We start from the raw sequence: 26,928 nt of genomic DNA, 5'->3' as shown, positions 1-26,928 counted from the left end.
TTATTGCAGTCAAAAGCCCCCTCCTCTGGCCTTGTCCATGTTATAGTCTCCTAAAGCACTTGGAGTGGGAGCAATAGAAGTTAATATTTCATAGCTTTTCAGATGCATTGTTAGCCACTCTCTTTTCACATCACTTTGGAAGCTGTTAGTTACTAACTTTAGAGGTGTGACCTGCTTTGGTTCCTCAACGGGATGCAAGAGACTTTTACCCTAACTCCACACCAGCAGCTTAGTAGTCTGCAGCTTTTCCTTTGAATCATGCACATTTGGGTTTCATTTTATCCTTGGAAAGGTGCTTGTACCACAGCACAAAAGCCAAAATCCAACATGAGAACAGATTGAGGAAAGGGGTGCTGTATCTGTATTGACTTAGAGGAGCCAAGGGAGCTGCAGGCTCCAGTGTTTATCGTCTTGGGGTCCCAGAAACAAAGCTTGCAGCTGTACAAATTCACTCTACTCTAGGGCATTCTCATGAATTATCTGCACTTGTGCCTAAAAGGGAAAAGTTCAAGTTTAAGAAGACCAGCAGCAAAGGCTCTTCCAAATAATCAATTAAAGGCCATTATGACACTAGAGAGCATATTATTGTGCCCAGGAACACATGTTCAGTATCATTTTGTTTAAAAAAATATATATATATTTTGACCTATAATCACGTGGCAATAACTTCCACTAAGTATGAGAAAAGTATTAAAAAACCCACCTAAAATCCCCAAAAGTTTAGCTGCAACCTGGCAGCAAATAAAGCATCAACTTACCATTTAACATTTAAACCCCATTTCCTCCTTAACCTAACAACATCTTTGCTTTGCCACGGGAGAAATAACAATAAACTTCACTTGCATGAACACTCTTTCAGTTGCAAATTGGCCCACCAAGAGTGGGACCAGTTTGAGAGTGACTTTCTCACTTTCAGACAGTACCCAAGCTTTGCTAGGCACTCTAAGTCAGACCCTCTCTTCCTTTCATTTGAACTACACAGGGAGGTCACCAGTAACAGTTATCCCAGCTCTCTCAGGAAGACCAATGAGAAAATGCTGCAGGCGTAAGAGGAAGGAAATTAAGCTTTCAAGACCTCATTCTGTTTCACCCTGAACATGTGGACTTCCACATACATTAATTTGCCATCTAAGTGTCTGTGTGTGAGAACAGATTTTCAATGAATTCCCATCTCTTGCTACAGCACAGGATTAAATAAGTTCCATCAACAAGTTAAGGTTTGTTAATAAAAGTAAACAACTGCATTGTCCTCTATGGGAATGCTCCCCTACATGGACTATATGAGCACTTACACCGGCACAGTCCGAAGCAGTTCCAAGATCCCTTGCCCATTCCACTGCTGAGCCGCATGTAGTTCCTCAGTGCAAACCCCAACAATCTGGAATACATGAAAAAAGAGATACTAAACTGGATGGGAACTGTGCAAGAACTGTAGAGAAAATGTACCACATGGTGCTGGATCAAACAGTGCAGACACAGAGAAGCACCATTTCTTTAAACTAACTAGATGAGTGAGGACAAATGGAGCCTGAGACAACAGAGGGATTTTGCAATTCCTTATGCCCTCTCTTTACATGTACCGTGTGAAGTGCCCTGGTCATGAAACATTTAATCTTGCATCGTGTGTGTGAACTTAACTATGAGTAGGGCCTGGTGACAAATCAGGGTTTACTGAAGATCCACTAGTCTGTTCTCACTTTGCAATCTAGTCCACACAAGACACGACAGGTTAGGGTCTGAGCACATGCAAAACGATGCTCTGTCAGCCAATTGCTAGGGGCAAATGCAATACTGCACCAGCAATTTCAATCAGGCAAGGGACTCGCTGCCACAAGGGAGTGCTTTGGTGCTCATAAATCCTTGACCAACTCAGTTTGCTGATTGGTCACATCTTACCCAGCACCCTAAAGTAAAGCTGCTTACACATAGCATAATCCACTCGTCACTGCAGGCAAATGCCGACTTCTGCCTTCCTGTATAAGGCAAAATGCGTTTGTTTTTCAGGATAGGAGCTGCCATGCTGAGCAATACCAGATGTGTCTCTCGCAGCAGCTGAGATCAGCCACTTCAAACGGAGGGGTGAAACACCCTTCAGCTGATAGAGGAAGGCAGTTTCTTCCTGATCCATCAACCACTGGCTCACGCCTTTGAGCGCAATGATTCACTCTTCAGGATGAAAAATTATTTTAGCCATGGCCACCTGTTTTCTTCCTCAATACTCTAAGCCTTTTCCAATGACACTGAATTTTTCGTCAAAATCTGTTCAACTGATGTTTTATCAGTAGAGATGAAAACTGAAAACTAAGTTCTGAAGAGCAGAAAGCAGAAGTGCATGATGTTCCTATCTGCACTAAGAGAGATCTGTGTGGAAAAACCACCAACATCAGCATGTACCCAGTTCTGCACACCCTACCTCCCCTGCCCCTCACAGAGCTCACTTTCTCAGGACCCAGCCCTTGGAGATGCACTTCATCCCCACCCAGGCTTCCTCCATGAACAGCCTGAATCATCCTTGCTTCAGGACACCCCTCCCTGTGCCTTCACTCGCTAACTGCATACAAACAGCAAGACTCTAAACAGGAAATTATTTTGTGTTCATTCTTCTCTTTTTGCAATCATTTATCCCACGGGTCAAAATAAATTCACAACAACGAGCATCTAACAACGGGGAAAACCAAGTCAACCGTATGCATTGTGGAAGATTTGAGGCCAAGAGCCTCAGGATGAAACAAGCTGACTGTCCTTTGATCTGATCCAGGATAGCTGGGCACTAGAGAGATGTGAACTAATGCAGCACTAACTGGGGAGTCAGCCAGGAATCACCCTGCTTAGCTTGGTGCTCTGTCTCTGCTTCAAGGTCCCACAACTAACCTTTCACCGATTAACCCCACACCTGTCTCTTTCTTGTTGATAAAATGCAGACCTTTGGATACCTCAGAAAATGCAGGAAAGCCTTTGCCCATGCACAGCAGTTGCCTTGTGCAGGTCTGTGGATATGGAGTTTCCCCTTACATGTTAAAACTACAGCCAAAGACAAACAGAAGCAACTTGAAGCTTAAAATGTAAAATACAGATGCTTGCATTTTCCCAGAGGATGGAACCTTTTCCATGGAGCAGAGAGAAATCAGCAGTTGGCATAAACTATGCCAGCTCTTCCACTAAGGTTAGTAACTCCATATGCAATTTAAAGATATCCAAAGCAGCCCATGTTTAAGAGACAGCACGGAAAAGAAGGACTTAGGGAAAGCAAGCAAACCTGCTTGGCCAAGGAAGCTCCTCTCACTGAACAGTAGGGTTAAATCGCAAGGGATTTTTTAAATGTTTCTTCTTCAAAGCAAACATGAACCTTTCTTAAACAGTAGATCAATACAGGAAAACTCACTTAGCCCCTGAAGAATCTTTGTGTCAATGCTGCAAGCTACATTTCTAACATTAAATAATGCTAAAGCAACTCTCGAGTCCTGCCTCAAACTCTTCTTTTTGTGGAACTCAAACCAGTGGATCACTTACCAACGCTGCCACAGAATTAACTTGAATTTAGCTCTACATTACCTTTTAAAAGTATTTATCTCAGCTCTTCTCCCTACGTTCATGTTTGAAATTTCAGAGCAGTAATGTAATATTCAACTCCAGGTGTGTTTCAGGGTGTAAACCTTCTCTCTATCAGATAGACCTCCATCCTGAGAACTGAGTGTGTCATTGCTTAATCCTAGTAAAATGCTTACTGAATACCTCCAGAGTAACAACTCAAAGATGAGATCCACAGTAATCAAATAAAAAGGAAAGGTGGAAGACAGGATAAGCATTTGACTTATCAAAGCTAAATGAAATGTAATAGCTGCATTCCATGCCCAGGAGATGACAGAGCCACCATTGCTGGGTCATACCTGTAGGAAAGTGACAACCCCAAAAGGAGTCTGAACTGGCTGCATCTGAGGGTCTTCTGTCAGTAACATATGCTGGATTCTAGATTCACTGTTGTCCAAAGGGCTGTGCCACGATACATGGTCACCGCTGCAGAAGGTGTTTTCTGCAAGGAAGAGATGCAAGAAATATTTAGTCCATAAAATCTGCTAGATTATTCCTTCTGTTAGCATCTGATCCTGACCACTGTCACGCAGGGACCTCTGGTCTGGACCAGGACAGTCACTGATGGCTATTCACAGTGACTACCTCCAGCCAGCTCTGCTGAGTCTGAGTCAGCTGAAGCAGAAAAGGAGTCCCACTGAGCCATCTGAATTCAAGCACCGACTTGAAAATTGCCCACTCTTGAGTCCTGTGACAAAAAAACTGTGCCCTGCTTTTATATTAATCCCAACACAGGAATACTAACAAAATTAGCTTGTATCTCATTTACTATTGGTCTCGTTTTGTGAGACAGCGCAGAAAGTCAGCAGGCCGTACTGGATGCCTATGGGACGGTGATTCATACTTAATTTTCAGCTCTGATTTGCCACACAGAAAAGGTTTTGAAATGTGAATTAAACACAAATAATACTCTGCTATATCTAATAAAAATCCACAGGCTGCTGCCCAACTTGTGATGGTCTAAGTCAAAGTCACTTTCTCTCTCAATTGTCTGGTGGCTCTGGTGCAGAATTATAATTAATATGTTCCTTCTTTCCCAAACAATGAGAAAACCAGTAGGCTATAAATTGCCCTCTATGTCAGAACAGACTGCATCAAAACAAAGAACCAGAAATTATCCTTCTTTCTTCAAGACTGTAAGCATTCCTTTCTTTTCCTCCTCTCCTACTTAGAAAGACAAAACCCCCAGATAATCCCATGTTCCACAGCTGGTGCATGTCAGAAGGCACACCAGAACCCATCTGTATGTCACTGTCCGATCACAGGAAAAGCTAATGCCTGCTTTCTGAGTGAACTAGAAGTAAAACAACCAACCATGACCATTTTCACACCAATTAAAGCATGCTCTGGTACACAGTTCCTAGAGCATGTGTGCAACAATGCTGCCTAGCCAACTACCTTGTCCTTGGGTCTTGTGCTTATCCCACTCTGGGTAGAGATTTTATAGCACATACAAATAAACAGCCTGGAATCCATATCCTGCCCTCTGACATAGGTGCAGTGCCCCAGGGATGAACGGAGCACTGCCTGACTGCTTCCAAAGACAGTGGCAAGCACAGCACCCCTCTCCCTGACCAAGCTCATAGATGAAGGCAGTCTGGGCTACTGCCCTCACCATGGTCTCTCCAAGGCCACACCTACAGAGGAGTGGGAAGGGAGGCCTTGCTCCCTGGAGGAGGACCAGGACTTCCATTGCAGACTGAAAAATGTTAGTGGTTACTTCAGTTGCTGTCTGTTGAGATTGAGGCGCCTCATATGAAAGAGAACGGGATCCAATTCAGAGGAGTGTTTTCTGCCCTGCAGCTATGAGCAGACATGGTCCTGGATCTTGAACTAACCTTCCCATATGACCTTCCAAATACATGTCAGTAGGACATTTCTTAAATAACGATCTATAAGGCTTATCTGAGAATCCTTGGACACGGCAGCAGCTGCAGCGGCAAGCGAGAAACAGCATTTGCTAGTAATTACAGCTTTGTCCCCAGTCACATTAAACAACAGGCACCAAGGAACTGAGTGCTTGCACGCCACTCACTGTGCATCAGCACCACTACAGCTGCGCGCACAGACTCGAGTCTGGCCAGGAGCAACCGCAGGATGCTTCGAGAGAGCCTTCAGCGGCAGGCAGGTAAACTAACGAGAGTTACCTCGCAGTTGCTGTGGTTAAAAATACTCGCCGTCATCTCACTGATGAGCTAACTCACACTCACCCATTCACGGGTTTCATGCAGGGCGTCCTGGGCAACTCATAGTTTCTCCACCAGGTGTCCCCATTGGTGTGTATTTGAACATTCATTATATATGTTTTTTCAGATTAATTTCTTGGACAGCTCTTTTGATTAAGAATTAAAATAAACTCCAAATACCATAAGGAACTTGGCCCGAAAAACAAGGCATGTAACAGAAGTGTTGTGATAAGTAAGGGAATGTTTTCCTTAGTTAAAATTAGGAAAGAAAGAAAACATAGCAGATGTAAGCTGCTTGAAAGAAAGAGTTTATCGTTATGCACACTAAATTACATGCTTGCAGCTCTGCGACTGAAGGGAGTGGTTCTGATATTACTCTACTTTAGCGTTAGGAAAAGAGAAGCAGACAGAAATGGAAAACTTTTTTTTTTTTTTTTTTTAGTATCAGAATTGGATTAAAGAAAGAGCACTTAGAATGTTGCAAAAGATCTTGCGATATTTTCCAGGTTAGACAAAATGTGGCTGATTAATTTTTTTTTTTAAATGATAAAAGCCTCTCAGTCACAGTTTTCAGGAATGAAACAAAGCCACAAAGAGCTTATTCTTGGGTCCTGTCTTTATACCACAACATTTTGCCCATCAAATGCTCACACAATTCTATGCTGATCGATCGCTGTGTCTCACTGCTGGTGCTGCTTCTCCTGGGAAAGCCCAGCCCGTTTAGAGCAGGTTTTCAAATGCAAATGTCTCTGCTGGAAACCCACCTGTTTATGTCCATGTGAACACTGAACACTTAGAAAATCTCCCTCTCCCTTGCATGCACATGAACACCACAAAATTCACACTGACTGCTCAATTAAATCAGAAAAAAATTTTCTGCAAATAACATTAAGCCAAATTAAAACCTGTAAGAGTGCAAGAAACTAAATCACAGCCTGAAACTCAGCTCTTTGCTTGCTGCATTGTAACCCATGTGGAATGCAAGATCAGTCCTTGTACAGAGACCATTACAGCACTGAGGACAGCTTGAACTGTAGGACTTCTAGCCACAGAAACTAAGAAATTACAGAAACAAAAGACTAGATAACCACTTTCTCTTGCCTCATGCTGGAAACAGATGAGCATCCTCCCTTCTGACCTTTCACACTCATGTTTTCAAAACAAGACAATTAAAATCTTGCTATGCCTTTAAGTTTTAAACAATGTTTTATCCAGAAAAACCTAAAGTTTTCATAAATGACTCCTTCAAAGTAAATTTATAACTAAATTTATGGCTCTCACAAATGTTGAGTTAGAACATAAAACATCCAGATAAATCCTCAAAGTCATCACAGCACAGATGGATGTGAAAAATCTCCTGTGGTTTTTACACCTTTCTGTAATTTGCAGTGCTGTCAGTAACACACTTTGTACAACCTGCCTTTCATCCACAAACATGTACCATGTGCTCACATTTCATAAATGTACGTACATATTTCCATAGAAGCATGAGATGAGTAGGCAGAGGACACATGCACCCAGCAACACGCTTCAGTCAGACATGCCTAAAGACAGCTCCTTTTGTTCCAAAAATGCATCCCTGTATCTCCCATACCATGTGGACTAACTGGAGAAGTAGCTTGTCATCTCCAAACTAATTTGAGATCTCAGTTTTGCACTGCTATGAACCAAGGATGAGACTAGGACCTCCAGTGATAATGATGCCAATATGGTTGTCTCAACAGCATTCACGGTTTTATAGCCATACCTCTCAGTGTACATTTTGATGCCTACTGCAGATATCAAATGAGACACCTACACTCATAACTGTAAGCCACTTCTATATAAAATACTTCAAAATACAGACATGAAAATAAGTATTAATAAACACGTAAAAGAAATGTTGTATGTAAAATAAAAGATCACAGGAAGAGGTTTATGTCCATGGAGCACTGACCCAGTCTGAGAGGACTCACTGCTACAAGCATCCCAAAACAATTTCTAGTTTTAGGCCAAAACATGACTCCCCTTTCAGATAAGCACAGAACATTCCTTTGCAAATTACCTCAGTTTAGTTAACCTGAAAGTTTACAGCCTCAGCAACAAAGCTGGTTCTGCAAGGATCACATCACAACACTGATGCTGTCCTAGGCCCTCCTAGATTCTGGAACAGCCTTGCCCATTAATGGCAACTATTGATCCAACATTTTTCACTCTCAACCAGCTCTGCTACGACAACCTTTCTGATCTGCTACAACACTGCGCAGATTAGCACCTGTGGCCAAGTTTCTTACTGGTTTTGAGGAGGGACTGAAGCACAGCAGATGTTACAAAAGTCCTTCTGCACTATATTTCTTAATAAGACAAAATGCATTTGCATTCAGAATCCAGGAAAAGGCGAGATGGCTTTCAGTGGTAGCTGTGAAAAATCATGGGTTTCTACTGGACAAGCACTTTCTCTACCATTACAAGAGGGCAACAATCAGTTTGGGAGCAGCAAATGCCAGGATTCAGGCATCATGAGAGTTCTGCCTCTTTCAACTTCTGTGTTACCTGACTCCACAGCAAAGCCAAGAGATGTGACACATCCAGAGAAATAATTTTATATAATGGGAAGAACCTGACATATTCTTGTAATAAATAGCAAGGCCTCAAACCAGTTGGCATGTTGCCATGCTCAGAATTAAGCTTGTAGAAGACTTCTATGAAGGGGAGAAACTATGGACACTTTCTTCTCTGTGGGTGTGCACACTGTGGATGGACTCGTCCTCACCTAAGGAGGAAGCTCTGACTAAAGCTCTTACTGCAGCTATGGCATGCATAGGAGGACCCCTATCTAGGTTCACTTATGTTTAAGGTCAAGTGTAACACATCTTCACTCTTCTCCAGTGCAGGGGACACAGTCAGCATTCACACATGCTCATTTTTACAATCCTTTAAAAACCAAGTCTCTCCAAGAGTCCTACCACTCTGTTAGGTCTGTTTGACATTGGCCAACAGGTTCAAACACCATTAAGGTAGCACAGTCAGTCTTCTAGACATGAGAACAGCATGACTGCCTAAGCCTTGCTTCCTTAGGTGAGCACTGCAAAAACAACAGTCATTGGAAAAAGTTACCAGGACCTCACCACAGAATTGCCAATAGGACAGATGCTGAGGCACAGAAACAATCTAGCCATCAACAGGAGGAATTAAATAGCAAAGGAACTGAAAGGAAATATGATAAAAAAATAAAATCAAAATTACTTTAGTGTATGGACAAACGAGCAAATCCTCAGGAGGAAACTGAGGCTCTGATTTACGGCATACAAGCTGATTCAAAATAGACCGCTGTTGAATACTTCTGCCTCAGAGTAAACCTGAGGTGTTACATGTTCCCTCCATGGAAGGAAGAGCTAAGCTACCTGACCTGCCTCAGGATAAACACATATCCTTCAGCAGTTACCATGGGTGTGTTGGATATGTTGTAAATACACAGGCTTGCTTACAGTAACTTCTCGGACACTTGCACCCTTCCTGCTTGGAAGGGGCACTAACAGGACCTAAACCTAATGCAGCAAGGTGACCCATTCTCACAGATTTAAAACTGGTTCTTTTTCTACTGTTAGTTTTTCTTTCTGTTAGGGAATGCTGATTCCATGAAATCAAATTGCTTCATAGGGAGGTATTGATTTCATAAGAACTCAACAAGGAAATCATTAAAACATTTCATTTCAAATTTACTATTTTGTTTCATAATTTGTAATAGCAAATCTGAAGCCTCTCTCTAGCTCTACAAAAATGAGAAGTCTCTGAATTTCCCATAGACCAGCTCTTTTACCATTCTATTATGCAAAAGCAGCACCTGTAAGACAGTTATACCAGACCACTCTGTTAAGCTTCCCATATTTTGAAGTCTTTAAAATGTCATTATCCATTTTCTTTTACAGCCCACATAAAGCAGGTGAGGTTCCTTCATGCAGCAATGGTCATAATTCAGCTGCGCAATCTCTCCTAACTTTACTATCCAACTGCTCTATAATGAGAACGGGGGAAATAACTCAGAGGGAACAATTCCACTTTAGACTAGTAAATTTTCTTTGTGTAACATTGCTCATGTATTTTCTTGGAGTGCATTCCCTCCCATCTTTAATTTGCTAAATATAGCTGATGCCTAAAGAAACAAAACCAAGTCATATTCTTGTCCTTGAGATGTTTTATAGACAGTGTAATGGATGCCATCTATACTCAAGAGGTGTTACCTAGCTCCAGAGAGAAACATAGATTACTTCCCACTGTATTTTCAATTTCTTTTTTAAACCTGCCAGTTTTGCATGTATTGGATCCTGCTAGGAGCTCTTACTCCCTTGAACAGCCACAGGGAGTAAGTTCAAAAGGATGGCAAACCGAGACAAGTACTAGGAGCTAAGAGAGCTCCATCCAAACCACGGCACCAGGCTGAATCTGAGTCAGGAAACATCTTCAGTGAGCTTGCCACCCTGCACCCAGAGCAGATAGGAAATAGGCCTTCGGGCATGTGGGAGTCAAATACCTTCTCTGAGCATAGGGGACTGTATGGAAGAAAACCAGGAGCTGATGCTGCTCCACTACCAATGAAACAGCAAGGGGAGCTTGAAGCATATCTCCTGGCCATGCATGGCCTGGCATACAGTCCCCCGACTAAATCTGGCTCCACAGCAGCTCAGACTGCATCACCCTGATTCATCCAAAGGCCAGAAACTTCCAACTTCTGACTTGATCACACCATGCAATTTGCTGGATAGATTTTCAAATTAGGAGAATAGATTTATAGCCCGACTGTTCCTCTGTACCTCTTCTAAGACACCTCCTCTTCCCTGTTCTGACTAATCAGTCAGATAAATCCACCTGGACAGTGTGTCACAGGTTATGATCTGATACTGCACAGAGTGGGAAAAGCCTTAAGTACATTAACTAGTAAGTGTGCTTGGTTTTGGGAAAACAGCTGCTCTACTACACTCATATCCTTCAAAAGCAAGTTTCTGTGTTCCTCTCTTGTTTCTGTGGAAAGCCCAGCCATCATTACATTGTCACTTTATTCTGGGATATGTGCAAGCTGATGCTGAAAGAAACAATCCTGCCTGTCCCTCTGAGAAAGCAGTGGCTACCCGGATCATCCCCTCAAGCCAGTAACATTGCTTAGTTATGCTAGCACAACACTTGGCACATCTCTGCTAGCTTGGTCTGAAAAAATAAATTTGCAACAGTGTGCGACACTGGGGATGCTGGCACACAAACAAGATGACCACATCCCTCACGTGAGGCAGACCTACATTATCCACATCACTCAGCAGCTTGAACACTCGCTGCTCTAAGGGGTACAAACCTGCATTTTGTATCTGACTGTGAGATCTCAGCTAAACTGCAGGCAGTGAGTCACAGACGTCAGGCCCGGTAACTCAATTCTCTATTTCAGAGCAGAGCAAAGAAGGATTTCGACTCCATGACTTATGGGTGCAGGAATGTTAAAAAGGCCCCCAGTGAGTTCCTGACCAGCATGACAGTGATGCAGCCAGACGTTTAAATTGAATGCAGCTTATCCTATACTTAGAGAAACAATGTAATTTATTGCATTGCTATTACCCCATGCACAGTCTATATAATTTATTATATAAATGTATTTTCTATAACATATTTTTAATATTCAGTCTGGCTTTGTTAAAAAAAGGTAATCTGGCAATCTGTCACAAATAAGATCTGATGCTGGTTTTCAGTACCATTTTGCAGACTGGACAACTAGAATTAATTGAGAAAAACTAAGAGCAGACAGAGTCCAACACTGAAATGTATTAGCTATACTTTTCACCAGAGCTACTTAACATATTTCTAACTCGCTCAATAATGGATATAAGCATGCAGGCAAAGACACAGAAATAATAAACCAATACAAAAGCTAAAGATGAAAATGGTGTTTAAAAATCTCAAAGTAATACTGTTATTGCAACTCATTATATAGATGCAAATTTTAAAAAAACAAGAGTACAAAGACTTAATTCAGACTCATTTGCCAGCCACATTAAATTAAGATAATCTAGGGATAATCAAATTAATGCTAAATTCAGTCTGTCTGCTTAGTTTCCTAACCTACAGAGGACTGCACACATGGATCGGTAAAGGGGAAAAACAATTGTGATATGATCTGTGAGGCCCACTGGCAATTATAATTTTATTTTCAAGTCAAGTTGAACATGTTTTAAGAAGATACAAGCAATTAATAGAATACAAGCCATTAAATATTTGCACTACATTAAAATAATGCTTTTCCTCCCTGTTTTTCTTTCTCAGTTCAGTTTTGTTGCCCCTTATCTCCTGTCTGGGAAACAGGAACTGCCCCAGCCCAGGCACTCCAAAGAGGTGCAAATTCATACAGTGCTGCTACCCGCTGCAGACATGCAGCACAGACAAGATGCCTTAGGAAGAATTAAATCCCTGTAGCACAATTAAACAATAGCTCCGCTGCAGGGATTCAAATTGGGCTTTTAGAAACAAGGGGCCTAGGCAAAAGGTTCTTTGAAAAAAAAAACAACAAACCCAAACCATAGCGTGGAAAAAAAAAGATTATCAGTACTGTAAGGACTGTTTGACCTCTGAGGTTTGAAGACAGTTTTAGAAAGAAGTGTGATGCAGGTTTTTTTAAAAAATTGGCTAGCAGGTTGAAAATACAAAGGTGGTTAAGGCACAGCTCAAGGGTGTTAAGTCTGGAAAATTAACGAGCCACTCAAAAGAGCCCCATCAATTTATGCAAGCATATATAAACTTATTTGATCATTTAAATCTCCTGGACTGAAAACCCAATGAAGGGCCTCCCATGTCTTGCCCATGTACATCACCAGCAGAACAGCATGATTCTTCACTCCTCTGTGCCTGGCTCAGAGCTGGCACTCACCCGGCTGGCAGGGGGATGGTGGAAAATGTGTCTCGCTGTACTGCAGTTTCTGCTGATGGAGCTGCAAATGCTGCTTTTCTTATCACAAAGTAGATCCCAGGCATCCGGATGCCTTATGCGACACTACGGAGTGTAATATTTTAGCCAAAAAACAAATGCTAAAATACTATCATACAACAAACCACTCTTAAGCCTCCTCTACCTCTTCTATTTTCCAGGACATTTCTTTGCATCCATTACATATCTGCGTGTCTGGCTTGCTCCTGCCCATCTCTACGCATGTATACAATTTCCATGACTGCAGCCTCCGAGAATTTCTCACGCAGGCTCCCAGTGAGTGACTCCCATGCCCAGGGCATGCTCCCACCCTCTGCAAGCAGTGGGCCCCCTGTCCTCTCCTTGACTCCATAAACCCTGCTTCGCCAGCCACCTCCTCCCACGCTTCCTCTCCTCCCCACAGCTTCATTCTGCTCCCCTCACAGCCAGCAGAGGTAGGAGCTGGCACATCCATCGCACTTGGCATCCCCTCTGCATAAGCACGGCCTGCAGCAGGATGCATCTCCCACCTTGCTTTTCCAACAACACACTTCTCACCTATCTACAGATTTATCTGCATGGTTCCCTCCCACAGGGAGGGAAGGCTGGAGGAAGGCACAGCAGCATGAAAGGACTTACCTGCCAGTGCTGAGTATGGCAGAGAAAGAAAATGAACAGATGCGAGTTGCTCTTTCACAGCCCCACAAAACTCTCCTGCTACAAGCTGTTGCTCCTCTACACCCTGTCACTCAGACCCATCGCCCCTGGGTGTTGCAGGGCTGGACTGCTTACACCTCCTCCAACAGGCAAGTGGGACAATCTTCTCCTTACCCTCTCCATCCCCCAGCCCTGCAACCACAATGGAGCAGGAGTGACCCACTTGCCAAATCTCCTAGCCAGGAGAGAGACCCTTCCACCTCTGTCCAGCTGCACTGCCACCAGCTTTCTGCATCCTTCACCTGAACAAGATGTTTTACAGATCCCCTTCAAAGGATGGTATTTATGTCTTCAATAGTTTCAGAAACTGAATAGCCTCAGGCTGGGGTGGAGGCCCACGAGCAAGAAAGGATGTTATAGAGTGGGATCTCCTGTCAGATAAGGACTCACCTCAAAATAAGTACTTAATGACAGTTTATTTACAGACTATGTGGTTCCCCCATGGCCAATTTGAAGAGATACTTGCCTTTCATTTAAAAACCCTATCCTTGCACATGCAAGTCAGAATGTTTCAGTTACCTCAATGTTTTCCAGCCAGGTGCAACTAGAACAAGCATTTAGCAACCCTTAAGTGTCCTCAGCAAGGGAAATGAACTGCAGCAGGAGAGAAACACTTTTTCCTGTTGTTGGACCTCCTACATACTTGTGCATGTGCAAGCCATCAAGAAGGATGGATGTTTGGACGGACACAGGAGCACCATAAGACTGTGCAGTCATTTGTGATCTTCCCCGAGTTATCTGTCTACAAGATGTTTCTTTTGAAGAGCTTTCAAGGAGCTTGATAAAAAAGCAAAGGCAATATCCTTCTCTGAAGGACCCAAAGAAGATGCAAACAGCTTATTTTAATAGCCTTCACAGCACAGATGTCTGACAGAAAGACTGCTAAACTGCACTAGGTTATTCCTTTTAGCAAAAATTACTTGATAAAGGGCAAGAAAGGGAAGGCAGTCTGTGAGAAAACACCTACAGAGTTATCACATCATTATGTCTTCAGAAAAGAGTTCTAGTTACCCAGGCATTAGTTCTGGGGCTTATAACAGGCAGGAAGGGCAGGGGTCTTTGAGAAAGCACTGTAGAATTTTTCTCAGTGGTTGATTATTTATTCTTAAATTTTCAGGAATTTAAAAGTTTGCACAGGCCAAACTTTTGTTTTCCTTTGGCAAAGCAGGAGGTCAAAGGACAGGAAACAGAGGAACTTTGCATTCACACATATTTGTGTAAAATATTAGTTACGCACTGAGCTCGACCAACCCATTACAGCAGTGTAAGAGAAACACACAAACTTAGTCCAAGAACTATATTTATGGTTCAAATGCAAAATGGCCAGCCTGTTTATGAAGCACCTTTTGAAATGCCATCCCAAGTGTTTCGAGATGATTCCTTTAAGCCCCTGATTTTAAACCAAAAAGCAGGAGAGTCCATTTTCCACAGGCTCTGGGCTGCCTGCAGCCTCTGAATATACTCTCCCAGTTTCTCTTCCCCACCAAGAACAAAACGCTTCCCCTGCTGTGCCCATTTGCTGACTCCTGGCTGAGCAGGCTGCTGCAAAGAATCTTTGCATCTGAGGCTGTCAGAAGATGGTCTGTAATGAGCTCCGCGTACTGCCACTCTCACAGGCAGAGTGGGTTAGTCAGAAAGCACAGTTTGAGCACCACTTGCTGCACAGATCTTCAATAGAAAGTGTAAGAAGATGGATATTAACAGTGAACCCAACTTCCAGCTCAGTCCACTTTGCAGTTTCATCTAACATGGGCTTGGCAGCTGTCAGGGGAAAAAAACCAGTCCTTTTCACAAGGCTACTCAGTACATGTAGCCTTCAAACTCTCCTCTCTACATCCCAAACAATTGCACACCGGCAGTGAGAGACGATGCTCCTGTGACTGCAGAACAATCCCTCTCTGTTGTGGCTTTCAGCTCCTCGATTGAAGGAGGCAACACTGTTCTGTGCAGAAGCTTTTAACTATTAAAGAGCCTGCTTCCGTTTCCCAGGAAAGGCTGGGTGGGACAAAGACCTCATATATAAGACACCAAAGGACCTCACACCAGCAGGAGGGGGAGTTTTCTGCCTTCCCCGAGCTTTTTGTCTTGCATTTCTCCTTCAGTACAGGGGACAGAGCCTTTGTCCGAGGCTGGGCTGACCATGTGCAGCTTCTCCCCTGCTTCCTTATTGCAGAGGTCAGAGATGCTCTTCTTAACAGGGCCTCCAAGTCCCCAGCACTCCTTACTCTCCTGCAGCAGGGAGGCTCCGGGTAGGATGGAGAAAAGGCTTCCAGCAGAGAGCTCATCTCCCCTCCACTTCAGTCAAAAAGCATTAGCAAGATCAGTTCTGAACTTGAACTGGGGCCTCACAGGATAAACACCTGCTAGGGGCCAGCATCCATGTGCCCCAGGGCACGGGGCCTGCTGGCTGCCCTCCTACCACTCCAGCTGCTGCAGCAGCCTTGCACGGAGATGCCACACAGCTTCCACCTGGTCTCCACGCCCATTTCTTTCCTCCCTCTCCCAGCGGCAGCCCACAGGCAGTATGAAGGCTAAAACAATTTGTGTGTTTATAAATGCAACCGTGTATCAGATTTACAAGTGTTCCTTCTGTCCATCCCTGACGTTTGGGAGCAGCCTCAGGGCACATGGACTGATAAAAAGCAGAGAGAGAAGAGAGATCTTTTTTCCCCCCTTTTCCCTTTTTATTCTTTTTTTAAATAGACCAACTGAATGAACTGTACTGAACAGCTGAAAAGCAATGAGCCAACTTCAGTTCCCAGGCAGGAATAGGACATGAGTTGACAGAATTAAAAGGGACAGCATCAGTTGAAATCTAGCCAACTCAAACTAGGCCTAAACCTGCTTTATCTAAAGTGCAGTAGCAGCTAAAAACAAGCCTTCTCTTTCAGGCAGTGCTGAGATCCCTTGCTTACTACCTAGAACTACTGTGCAATCAGAAAAGCAGTCTGGGGAAGACAGCTTTTCTTCTACTTCAACAAAGTCTTTTATAAGGAACAAAGACTTTCTGTGCCTCTGCTCCTAGCATAAAGTCTCTCTGTGCCTCAGCGTCAGCCTACCCCTTGGGGCCAGAGAAGGTCAGAGACCTCAGCTGAGAGCTAGAAGTTAGAGAGATGATAGTGGCTTCCACGACAAGGCACAGAAGTATCCAGCCTGACCCATGAGTCCAGACTGCAGGAGTGAAGAAAGACCAAACTCGCATGAGGCTAGGGAGGTAGAAGAGGCTTTATATTATATAGCTAGCTCACTGACAACATAAGCTATAGACTATTCATTTTCCAAGTCAAATGAGAGTACAGGCGACCTTCGAAGCTCCTGGGTTTCCAGTCATGCTTTCCTACTACTGAACTGCAGACTGGGAGGAAGCCTGGAGGAGCCTCGTGCCCAGTCCAGGTACACACCACCAGTGCTGACAAAGCAAAAGGCAGTGTCACACAGCAGTGGTGCTGGTCCCCACCTCTCAGGTTCCTGAGAAAGCATCTGGCACTTTTTAAACCTGGCCAGAGGGTTGCAGAGGCTTTTCTATCACTGCAGCAGAAGAAATGTTGTGGAGAGTAGATTCTCCAGTGTGGCACAATGTCCTACTAAGTCCCAAACAAAGGCCAGGGAGATGCTACCCACCAAAACCAGCAAGAGCTAAATAACTGCCAACTTGTCCCATGAGCAGCTGAAGACATGACAGTGCTCCAAGGCAAAGGGCAGGACTGAGCCTGGCACTAGGGTGCCTCCAGTGTTACAAAGGGGCAGCACCCTGCCTATTCTGAACAGAAAGAGAAGCGAAGTTGATTTAATCAGCCAAAATATAAGGTCATGCAACTCCATTTATGCTGCCAGGAAGGAGGAGAAGAGAGGCACACCACCTGCACAGTGGCATAACAGCACTCAGCAGCATTCCCAGCTGTATTTCTGCTCTATGCCATCAGCTAGCTTACCACCCATACCTGAAACCACTCTGACCAAGACAGAATTTGCACAGAGAAAGAACAGGCCATCAGGTGCATGCCTGTTCACAGCCTGGGAAGCCTCAACCACAGCTGGGGCCACTGCAAAGTTCCTGACTAGCAAGCCTGTGCCTCAGCACCCAGCAACAAAATGGCGCTGTGTGTGTTTCCCTGCCTCACAGGTGAGGATAAAAGCATTCGACTCAGAAGGTCCCAAAAATTACAATCATAAAACCAGACAAATAATATTAAGATCTGCAAGCATGCAAAGATGAACTGCATTAATTTCATTTAGGGAACCCAGAAGCACCTCTGCATGCTGACCCATGCACCAGTCTGCATAACCAGTGCGAAGACTTGCCCTCTCCTTCCTTTCCAAGTGAAATGCTCCCTTCGCCAAAGAGCCTGGATGTTGCAGATGGTCAATACTGCTACGCTTATTCCCTACAGACCCCTGGCTAGGGGTTGTTGGCAAGACCACCTTAACATTAAAAGCAGGCACTGGAAGTTTACAGTTTCTTTGAGAGAGGGACAAGAAGAGCTATAATAACACCTTTCAATAAGCTCTGCTGGACCAAACTCAGAACAGTCACAGGAAAAAAACCAAAACATTAGAGAAAAAAGTTTGATGCCAAAAACTAAACAGAGAGAAGGCTTCTTGAGGCTTGCCTGAGAGTTGCTATGTCAGGAAAGCAGATAGGTGCCTATCTGCCCCATCTTTCAAGTGCACTGAAAAAAAAAAGCACATAAAGCCATGCTGCAACACTAACATCTTTCCTCTAAGAGCTTGGATACACAAGCAAGTCAGCATGGGTTACAACTGCACACACAGGCTGAGGCTGGCATAAGGCAAACTATTATCTCTTGTGCTGCAAAAGGAGGGGTTTCCTGCAATTGGTACTGCCTCATTTGTCAGCTAATGGGCACACACACAAAGTGAGCAGAGCTGCTACAGCAGAACAAGCCTTGTCTGTCAGAACATGCAACAGGTATCAGGCATTCAGCTTTGGGCAGAAAAGGGTGATCACATAGTGCCAGCAGGCAACCCCTGAGCATCCCAAGCAGTAACAGAAACAAGATGGAAAGAGTAAATCCAGTCCCAGCTTCAATGTTTTCTCTGCACAACCCTGGGACAGTATTTCAAGAGAAGATGCACTTACGTGCCTACAAGATGCACTTACGTGCCTACAAAATGTCTTCGCTTAGAGACATGCTTTCTGCAGACCAAAACATGTTCCATCAGGTCTCTTCAGTGTTGTCTGTCTGACTGACAGCTTTGCAGACAGATGCTTCTCTCTGGATTACTAGCAGTGCTGCATAAGCTTTATTTGTGATCTACAGGGGGGAATAAAAAGGGCTGGGTCCATGTGCAACCAGCACTTTGCTGCAATACCTATCAGCACAATTTACAAAAGTCGCATTTGGCAGTTCCTTCCCCAACAACTTCAGAGCCTCCAGCGAGCACCAGGGGAAGCCAGTGACAGGTTGGAGACTGAAGCACGAGTTCGATAGCTGCCTGTCGTGCCTGGCACGTCAGCCAACCGCTCTGCATACAAGCAACCAGTTTATTTTATCAGCCAGCACATCGTTTGGTACCAGCCACAGCACGTACATCCCAGCTGGAAGCTATGGGATGTGACAAGGCTGGCTTAGGAGATGGGGGGGAGGGATGGGAAATATTGGGGAGGTGAGGTCATAGGCAGCAGTATAGGGAGAAGTGGATTTATTGCAGCAGTGTGGGACGTAGAGGGGCTAGCACACAAAGACGTAAAGGACCCGGCTTGATCTGCGCTGCTGCTCACAGAACAGCTTGTTTTATGGGAAACATCTAAGAGGAATTAGGCTAAAACCCAACCAATTTCTTATGGACCACTGAATAACTATCAGATGATGAGAGCTTTTGGCCATGACAAACTTGGGTTAAATTGGAACCAGTGACTTAATGTTTCCATAGCCCTTTGTAGAATAAAGGCACACAGCCTGAGCACTCGGTTGAGTCTTGTTCACCTATGGCGATTTACTGTGCTACAGTTTCAGTGTTTGTGCAGCAGAGTTCACTACACAACAGGTTCTGTTGAAATGAAATTGATGTTGATTTATACTTCTTTGTGGAGGTAAAAACCACAGTTAATACCCCCCATTTTTAATCTAAAATCCTGGAATACTACGGAGGAGCCAAGACCAGCTCTACACTGGAAACTGGTCAATATTACAAACAGATGATAGAAAAAAATATATATATTTTACAGAGCCATAGCAACCAGAAGAGAACAATAAATCAGCCTTAGGTTAAAAAGGAAAAAAAAATAAAGGCACAGTGAGGGAAAAATATATATGAATTACTGGGAGATTTTATTTGGCTTTAGTCATCCTACTGGGAAGAAATAAACAGTGTTTTACAAACAAGCTCGACAAGCCTCATTTGTATTCAAGGAAGGAAGGAGTTTGTTTTGGGTTTGGGTTTGTTGGGTTTTTTTGTGGGTTTGGTTTTTTTGGGGTTTTTTTTTGTTTTGTTTTTTTTTTTGGGGGGTGGGGTGGGGTGGTGTTTGTTTTTTTTTTTCTTTTTACACATAGAAATTGGCCTGTGTCAAGAATGTTTGAAAACATTGGCAAGGAAAGAGTCACTGAGGATACCACACTGAAGCTTTCTGGACTCCATAAGATCTGAAGATGACGCCTACAGTTATACCAGGGCAGCAAGTGTCAAGGTATCTGCTGCTTAACGGCCACAGGTCTGTGACCCCAGTCAAACGACTTAATCCCACTGAGTCCCATTTTCAGTGTAAAATTTATACTGCTTGTCAAACACAAAGTGCCTCCGTGGCTCACACTACTCTAACTTGAATCAGATGAAAACTACTGAATAAGAAGAGTGCGTCTACACCTGCAGTCCTGACAACTTCTGTAATCACCCTTGTTTAAAAAAGGGAGAAACTGCAGCACAGACAGCTGGCATAACGGGCCAGACTGATGCACTGGGCCAACATGGACTTAGGCAGGAACAGTATACATGCTCCCTCAAACCACAGACAAGCATCAGACAATTATTTCTACCTGAAGAAAGTATGACATGTCAGAAATAACTAAGAAAGGATAGACATACCTCATTTTGGGCTTGCTTTTAGCCTGACTGCCAAAGGCTTGTGCGGCTGTGCTGCCTCAGGCACTTGCACGCATCAATCCTCTCTCCCAGCAACTTTGGGAAATTGGCCCATAGACCTGAATCATGACAGAGAGTATCGCTCACGGATACCAAGTTCTTGCAGGTTTCACAGAAATAACTAAAGGACAAGAGAAGGTATTTCATACTTATCCTCTGAAAAGGGAATCCCTCACCGTGACAGTGCAGAGGGGGCAAATATGCTGAGAGGTGTTCATGGGAAAAAACCTCATCACAAAGCTGTAGCTAGTTTGGTCATTGTTTTGACATGTTATCAACATGTTATCAATACATTTTTTAAGGAATAATTCATATAAGTTTTTCCTGAAGTAATCATCTGAAATCCACATTAAATCACCACCCACAAATTGCATCTTGCATGCTTACTTCCTTTGCTTGTACATTTTGTCACTACCGTTTTGCAGTCCCCAAGACACAAACAGCTTCCTACTACCGACTAGTCAAAGGTTAAATATTAAAATTAAACTTTTAAATTAGCTGAGACTTCAAACTCATATTTAAATATCTTTTCGTACACTAGTAACCAGGAGACTATGAAAAAAGATAAATCATTTATTTATAGAACCATGGAGAATTATGTTTAGAAGACCTGAAGAGGATACCTCATCAGTCAAGACATATTTATAAAATACAGAGAAGACTAAGGCGGCTCCTACTCTGTCCCCACCTAAAGTCTGACAAATACCCATGAAGAACAGTTTGACTTGTTCTCAAAGGTATGCAGCAATGGGGAATTGCAACTATTCTAGTGCTTCAGTGCATTTGTCATTTTAAAGTTTTTCCTAATGACAAACCTTAAGTCTGCCTCACAGAAATTTTAGTGATATGCCTCTCCTATCCCCAGTAGGCACATGAAAAATTTATTACTTTATTCCCTACAGCAACCTTTTGAATATTTGAAGACTTCACACATCTTACTTCCATCTTCTCTTCCCTAGACTACAGAAACATAACTCTTTTGGTCATTCCTGCACAGGTCATATCTTCTGGACCTTTGGGTCATTCTTATTGCTCTCCTCCAGACTCTCTCCAACTGCAATGCATCTGACTTGAAGTCTTTTGCCCAAAATGTGGTACAAAGCTCTCCCTTTCCCTTCAAGGTGTTACTAGCAGTGTAGGACCCTATCATATGCAATACACACAACACCTCTTGTTTATACATCAGAATAATTTGACTTCTCTCACTCAGCATGAAGAGTGTGTTGCTTTAGGTATAGCTCACTGAGGATAGTAACTCCGAATTGTTTTCTTCTCCTTTCAGAACTGCTGCCTTTCTCCAAATGATCATTGTGCATTGGATTATTGTTGTATAAGCACAGGACCTCGTACTTGTGCCTCCCTGACCTTACTGCACATTGGTACTTCAGACCATTTCTGCTATTTGCAAAGGTTGTTCCAAATTCTAGCCCTCTGCACCACAGTGCTTTGCTGTGTCTGTAGATTTCATCAGGATACTCTGCATTTCATCATCCTGGTCAATACTAAATTGCTCTGAGACAGATTTTAGAGGAAGCCAAACTCTGCATATCTTCTGTGGTTGATGACTACACATTGACAATTACTCAGAGTCTAAATATCCAACCAGTATTGCATCCCTCTTCCTTTAGTTTTTAATCAAGTTTGCGTTTCCTCAACTCATGTACTTGTTGGAAGGGACAACATCAAAAGTCTCACTAGTATCAACCAACATTAACTGCTTCCCATTGTGCCTGTTATTTAGTCACAGTTAGTTTGTTCTGATTTATTCTTGATAAATCCACCCTGGAACACCCATTATTCCCTAGATGCCTTCTTGTTTTTCCTAGCAGTTTCTTAAGCCCTGAAGTCTGATTGACCAATTAGAAACCTCAGGTTTCTGCATTTTATTTTTTTTTGGGGGGGGGGGGGGGGGCGGCAAAGAACAGCATTTGTCATTTTCCAACCTCCTGTAATGCCACCTGTTCCCCCTGCAAACAGCAGCGGCTCAGACCTCTCAGGCTGACGTGCTCTGGGGTAAATACTATCGAGCTCAGCCAACCTGCAAACCTCTAATTCATGGATGTCATCTTAATTCTTCTGAAGGTAGTTTCGCTAGCTAGCTCCCCACTACAATTCATGCATTGTGGAGAATATAACCGTGACATATGCTATACCATTATCTTTAGGCCCTATGCATGATGAGTTTTTCCCTGAGAGTTTCTCCAAACCTGTACCTTACAGCTGCAGCTATCTTCTTTCAGGCCAAGAAACAAGGAAGTAGCAAAGCTTATACACACAACACATCTGTTTCAATGCTACATCAATATATTTCCCTCATGATGTGTATCAGGCAGGCCCTTGAAAACAACTTAACTTTACTTTAGAGAAGAAAAAAACCCACAGATTTTAATTTCAGGAAAACACAAACCACAGCCTCTCTATACTGATCAAGTATTGTAACACTGCAGTACCTACAGAGTTAACAACTGTAGTAAGCCCTGGATAAGCTTTCTGTAGGAAGAGCATTTCTTCCTCTTCAATTGAACTGAAGTATAAATTTGTTCTACCATGAGATACTCTCAGTATACCAATGAACCATGACAAGTTAAGGTCACTGAATTGTGCAAAGTTTCATTTTCAAGGTTTGCAGGTTTGGTTTTTTTTAAAACTAAAATAACAGAGTTGGAATTTGTGGTCATGGTCAAACAGTGATAAAATTAAGAACAGATAAAGCCACAAATAAAATTTTTTGAGACTTGCAAGCTTAGTTTTGTTGAAGGAGAGGAAGTAGTGCCACTTAATCAAAAGCACAAAGCATCAAGTGTTTGTTACAGTGAAAAGAAAAGCCAAGGCTCAAAGAGATCTGAAATTCAATGCAGAAAACTGCTTTTCTAAAGCAGTCACAGTGCAGGAGAGACAGAAGGAACGGAACATTCATTTACCTAGAAGTGTTTGTTACAAAAATACATCACTTGCAATGAGACATGCTTTGCAACTGCAATACACAGTAATAATATTGAGGACAGCAGTAGCTGCTAGATGAGTCTAACTCAGCCATCACCATATGAAAATGCTCTGGCAGCAGGAGCATAACTACACCTTACCCTCCCCCAATTTCAACTGGACCCAGCAAAGCACATCTATGATAACCAAAAAATTGGCTTGCTATTCAAGAGATAAGAATTTAGTTCTTAGCATAGCTTTCAGAGTAAACAATCCTTTGACATGCGAAAAGTGCTTGGAGCCTATCCAAAAAGTTCCTGCCAGTGTTATTTTTCTTCTTGCTTCTTGTTCAGAGTGGAAGCATCAAGTTGTTTTGGTTCATCGAATGTTTTTAAGGCTATTTTGGAGTATTAAAGAGATTTCACAGGTTGGTTTTTTTAAACAACCAAAGAGGACAACATTAAGGTACATACACCAGAGTCAAACAACACTTATCACTGTTGCATTTGACAAATGCTTCAAGTAGCAGTCAGAAAGAACTTGAACAAAAAGAAACCTTTCATCATGTAAAACAATGCTGTCGCGCCACAGCCTGCCTAGTGCCTAACGGGCTTCAGAAGAACCACCCCTTTAAGTACTTCAGTTTTAAAGTTTTAAGGTTTGACCAGAGAAGTCCTGTAAAAGACTACTGGAAAAAACACAATGGCAGAAGCTCATGGCTTTGCAGAGCAAGCATGTTAAGACTGAGGTAAATCCCGTTAGGCAGAAGAAAAAAACAAAGCAAGACCAACACTTCCAAGCACCGTGTGCCTGATTACCCAGCGGTGACGCAAGACAGAACACAGGAATTGCTCTGGAGACTGCCAGCCCAAGAGAGGGCAGCTCACAGGAGTACAGCAAAGCAAAGTGGGACATGTCAGATGCAGCAGGACTGGGGACTCTGCAGAGCAATGGACTGAGCAAGCTTACACTAAATTAGAAAATGACTGCATCTAGCTGTGGTCAACTGGTGTTGCCCTAAGAGACCAAGAAGCAGCATGGTAGAGCCTGCCCCATTACAAGTCTTACTTTTAAACACATCATCTTTCCAGGATTAACCTGACGTCTACGATTAGCCAGAAGATTCTAGCCCAAGAAAGTTCTTATTCAAAAATGACAAGTGATAAACAAATTTGGGCTAAAAAAAAACCCTAGAGCTTGATCAATTGCTACAACAGCAAAATTCATTTACTTCTATACAGGGCAAGGAACAGTTGGTAATACTTGGTGACATCATACAGCCGCTTGCTGAAGGGCATGAAGCTGTATGGAAAAAAACCAAAAATCTAACTCTTGTGTGATATTTTAATGGGCCTCTGGAGGTCTCTCGTCCAGCCTCCTATTTGAAGTGGAGCCATCACCGATACTAGATCAAGGCTGTTGTAGCTTTGCTGAGCTAAGTCCTGAACCTTTTCAGGAATGAAGATCAACCACCTCTTATAAACTGTTCCTGTCCTTTGCCACGCTCCTTGTGAGCAAGTTTTCCCCGAAGCCCTTCCAGAATCTCACGTACTACAATTCAGATCTGTAGCCTCTTCTATTATCTAGGGCTTTGCCCACAAGCTTGAAACTACTTTCCCAACAGCTGTAGGCTCTCATTAGATCTCCCTGCACATTCTCTTCACAGGCTAAACCAACCTTGCTTCCTTCAGCTCTCCTTACAGCTCACATGCTCTAGGACCCCAGGCACCCTGGACTCTATCCAGTTTTTCAGCATCTTAAACCAGAAGGCCCAAAACAAGACACAGTATTTTAAAAGCGAGGCCTCCCCAGTGCCATAACAAAGTGGTAAAAACTTCCCTTAATCTGCTGCTCATGCTCTTCCCAAGGTAATCCAGCATGTGGTTTGCCTACTGCATGATGAGCATAGTGTTGGCTCATACTCAATTCATATTCAAAGAAAGAAGTCAATTTATGATTCATACACTGGGTTTTTTAATAAAGTAAATTAAGAACTAAACACCCAGAGGCTAGAATCCATTAACATATATTTGAGCAGTGCCTTTAAAGAGTCATGGTGGATACAAAGTTAAAACCAGCATGGGTAAGCAAAGGATAATACTGGAGGCCCTTAGAAGTTCATGTCGGATTGATATGCATGGGCACAACCACTCTTTCCAGTCTAAAAACAGTTCATTGGCTTTGAGGTCAGAAAGATAAGACTGCATTAGTGCAGAAAACCAAACAAGGAAAGTCTCTGTCCTGAGTGACAGTTTAGCCACTGAGAAGTTTGCCCTAAAGTACCCTACCAAATGCCATTTCACTTTGCAGACCTCCTCTCACCCATGAAAAGGGCAAGACAAACAAGCAATTACTATAGAGAGGATGCTTAATGTGCAAATAAAAGGCACTGAAACTACTCTATTAAAGAAACTGTTATGAGAACCTACACTGGACTAGAAAACTTTAAAGGTTCCAAAATGGGTCTTATATGTAAGTTAACATATAATATGTTGTATGTTATTTTATATCTAAGAGGGGGATTTTAGACTCGGATGTTTTCTTCAGACCCTGCAGTCAATACATAGAAAATGTATGAAATAATTGCAGCCCAGTCAGTATCAAAAACCTACTGTACAATATAATTTAGGCAGGATGGAAACTTCGAACAATGGCAAAAGTGATGTCAGTCACATGGATTTAGATGTTTAAGAGTAGCAAAAAATCAAGATAGAAAGGTGAGCCCAATGGCAACCAGGGAAGAAAACTACACAACAAAGGTTACCAAAAAATGCTGGTGTCATGTTAAACTTCAACAAGAGACACTCCCAATATGAAGATTAGCAATAGTCTGCACTGGCATTGGTGTTTGTCAGTCAATATGTAGGAAAAAAAACCCTGCAAGAGTTGCCACTGCCTCAGAGATTTGTCAGAGGTTAGCAGAGCAATCTGTTTTCATCCAGATCTCCCCCTTTGGCCATCAGCCAGCTGACTGAAAACCAGCAATAGAATCAGAAGTCAGTGAGCAATTTATTAACTAGTAGAGTAAGGACTAAATGTTACAAATTCAATAATCATTGATTTAGAAGGTACTTTACCTGTAAAGGACCTCAAACTAGATTAAAAAAAAGTCCTTCACGTATTTTCATTCAGCTCTTGTGATGCTGGAGAGTGCCCTTCAAGTACATTATGCACTCAACCATTCCACAAGTCTTCATGTCCTCACACTACAATCTAATATTCAATCTAGTGGTACAAAAGAAACCCAGAAACAGTATACTGTGCAAGAGGACATTTTGTAGGCACCCTGGTTCCCAGTTTTCTGGCAAGTCTCCATCTGCATTAATGATTCCCAATTGATAATTCCTTAGCCCTCCCAGCCTTGGCATCCCTCATGACTTTTATATTTTCTCATCTCAGCAACTCCTTGTTTACATACACTGTTGCTGCTCAACTGCAGAGACCATAGGAAGAGATGTGTCTGTGAGGGAATTGTGATTTTTTTGGAAGTTACAG

General features: G+C 42.9%; 1 protein-coding gene across 3 annotated transcripts in view; it reads right to left on the bottom strand.

The window, feature by feature from the left end:
• The window catches only part of SUFU (SUFU negative regulator of hedgehog signaling), a 101,841-nt gene that overhangs the window by 43,446 nt on the left and 31,467 nt on the right, over nt 1-26,928 (bottom strand). For all 3 annotated transcript variants that reach the window (XM_074907634.1, XM_074907635.1, XM_074907636.1), the window contains exons 4-5: nt 3,888-4,030; nt 1,293-1,378 (exon numbers count right to left, since the gene is read on the bottom strand). In XM_074907634.1, the coding sequence (XP_074763735.1) occupies nt 1,293-1,378; nt 3,888-4,030 (229 nt within the window). The remainder of the gene's footprint in view (nt 1-1,292; nt 1,379-3,887; nt 4,031-26,928) is intronic.

Source organism: Athene noctua, chromosome 5, assembly GCF_965140245.1.
Source record: "Athene noctua chromosome 5, bAthNoc1.hap1.1, whole genome shotgun sequence".
Lineage (NCBI taxonomy): Eukaryota > Metazoa > Chordata > Aves > Strigiformes > Strigidae > Athene > Athene noctua.
The sequence above is the reverse complement of the archived record's forward strand: the minus strand, read 5'-3'. Positions and strand labels throughout refer to the sequence as shown.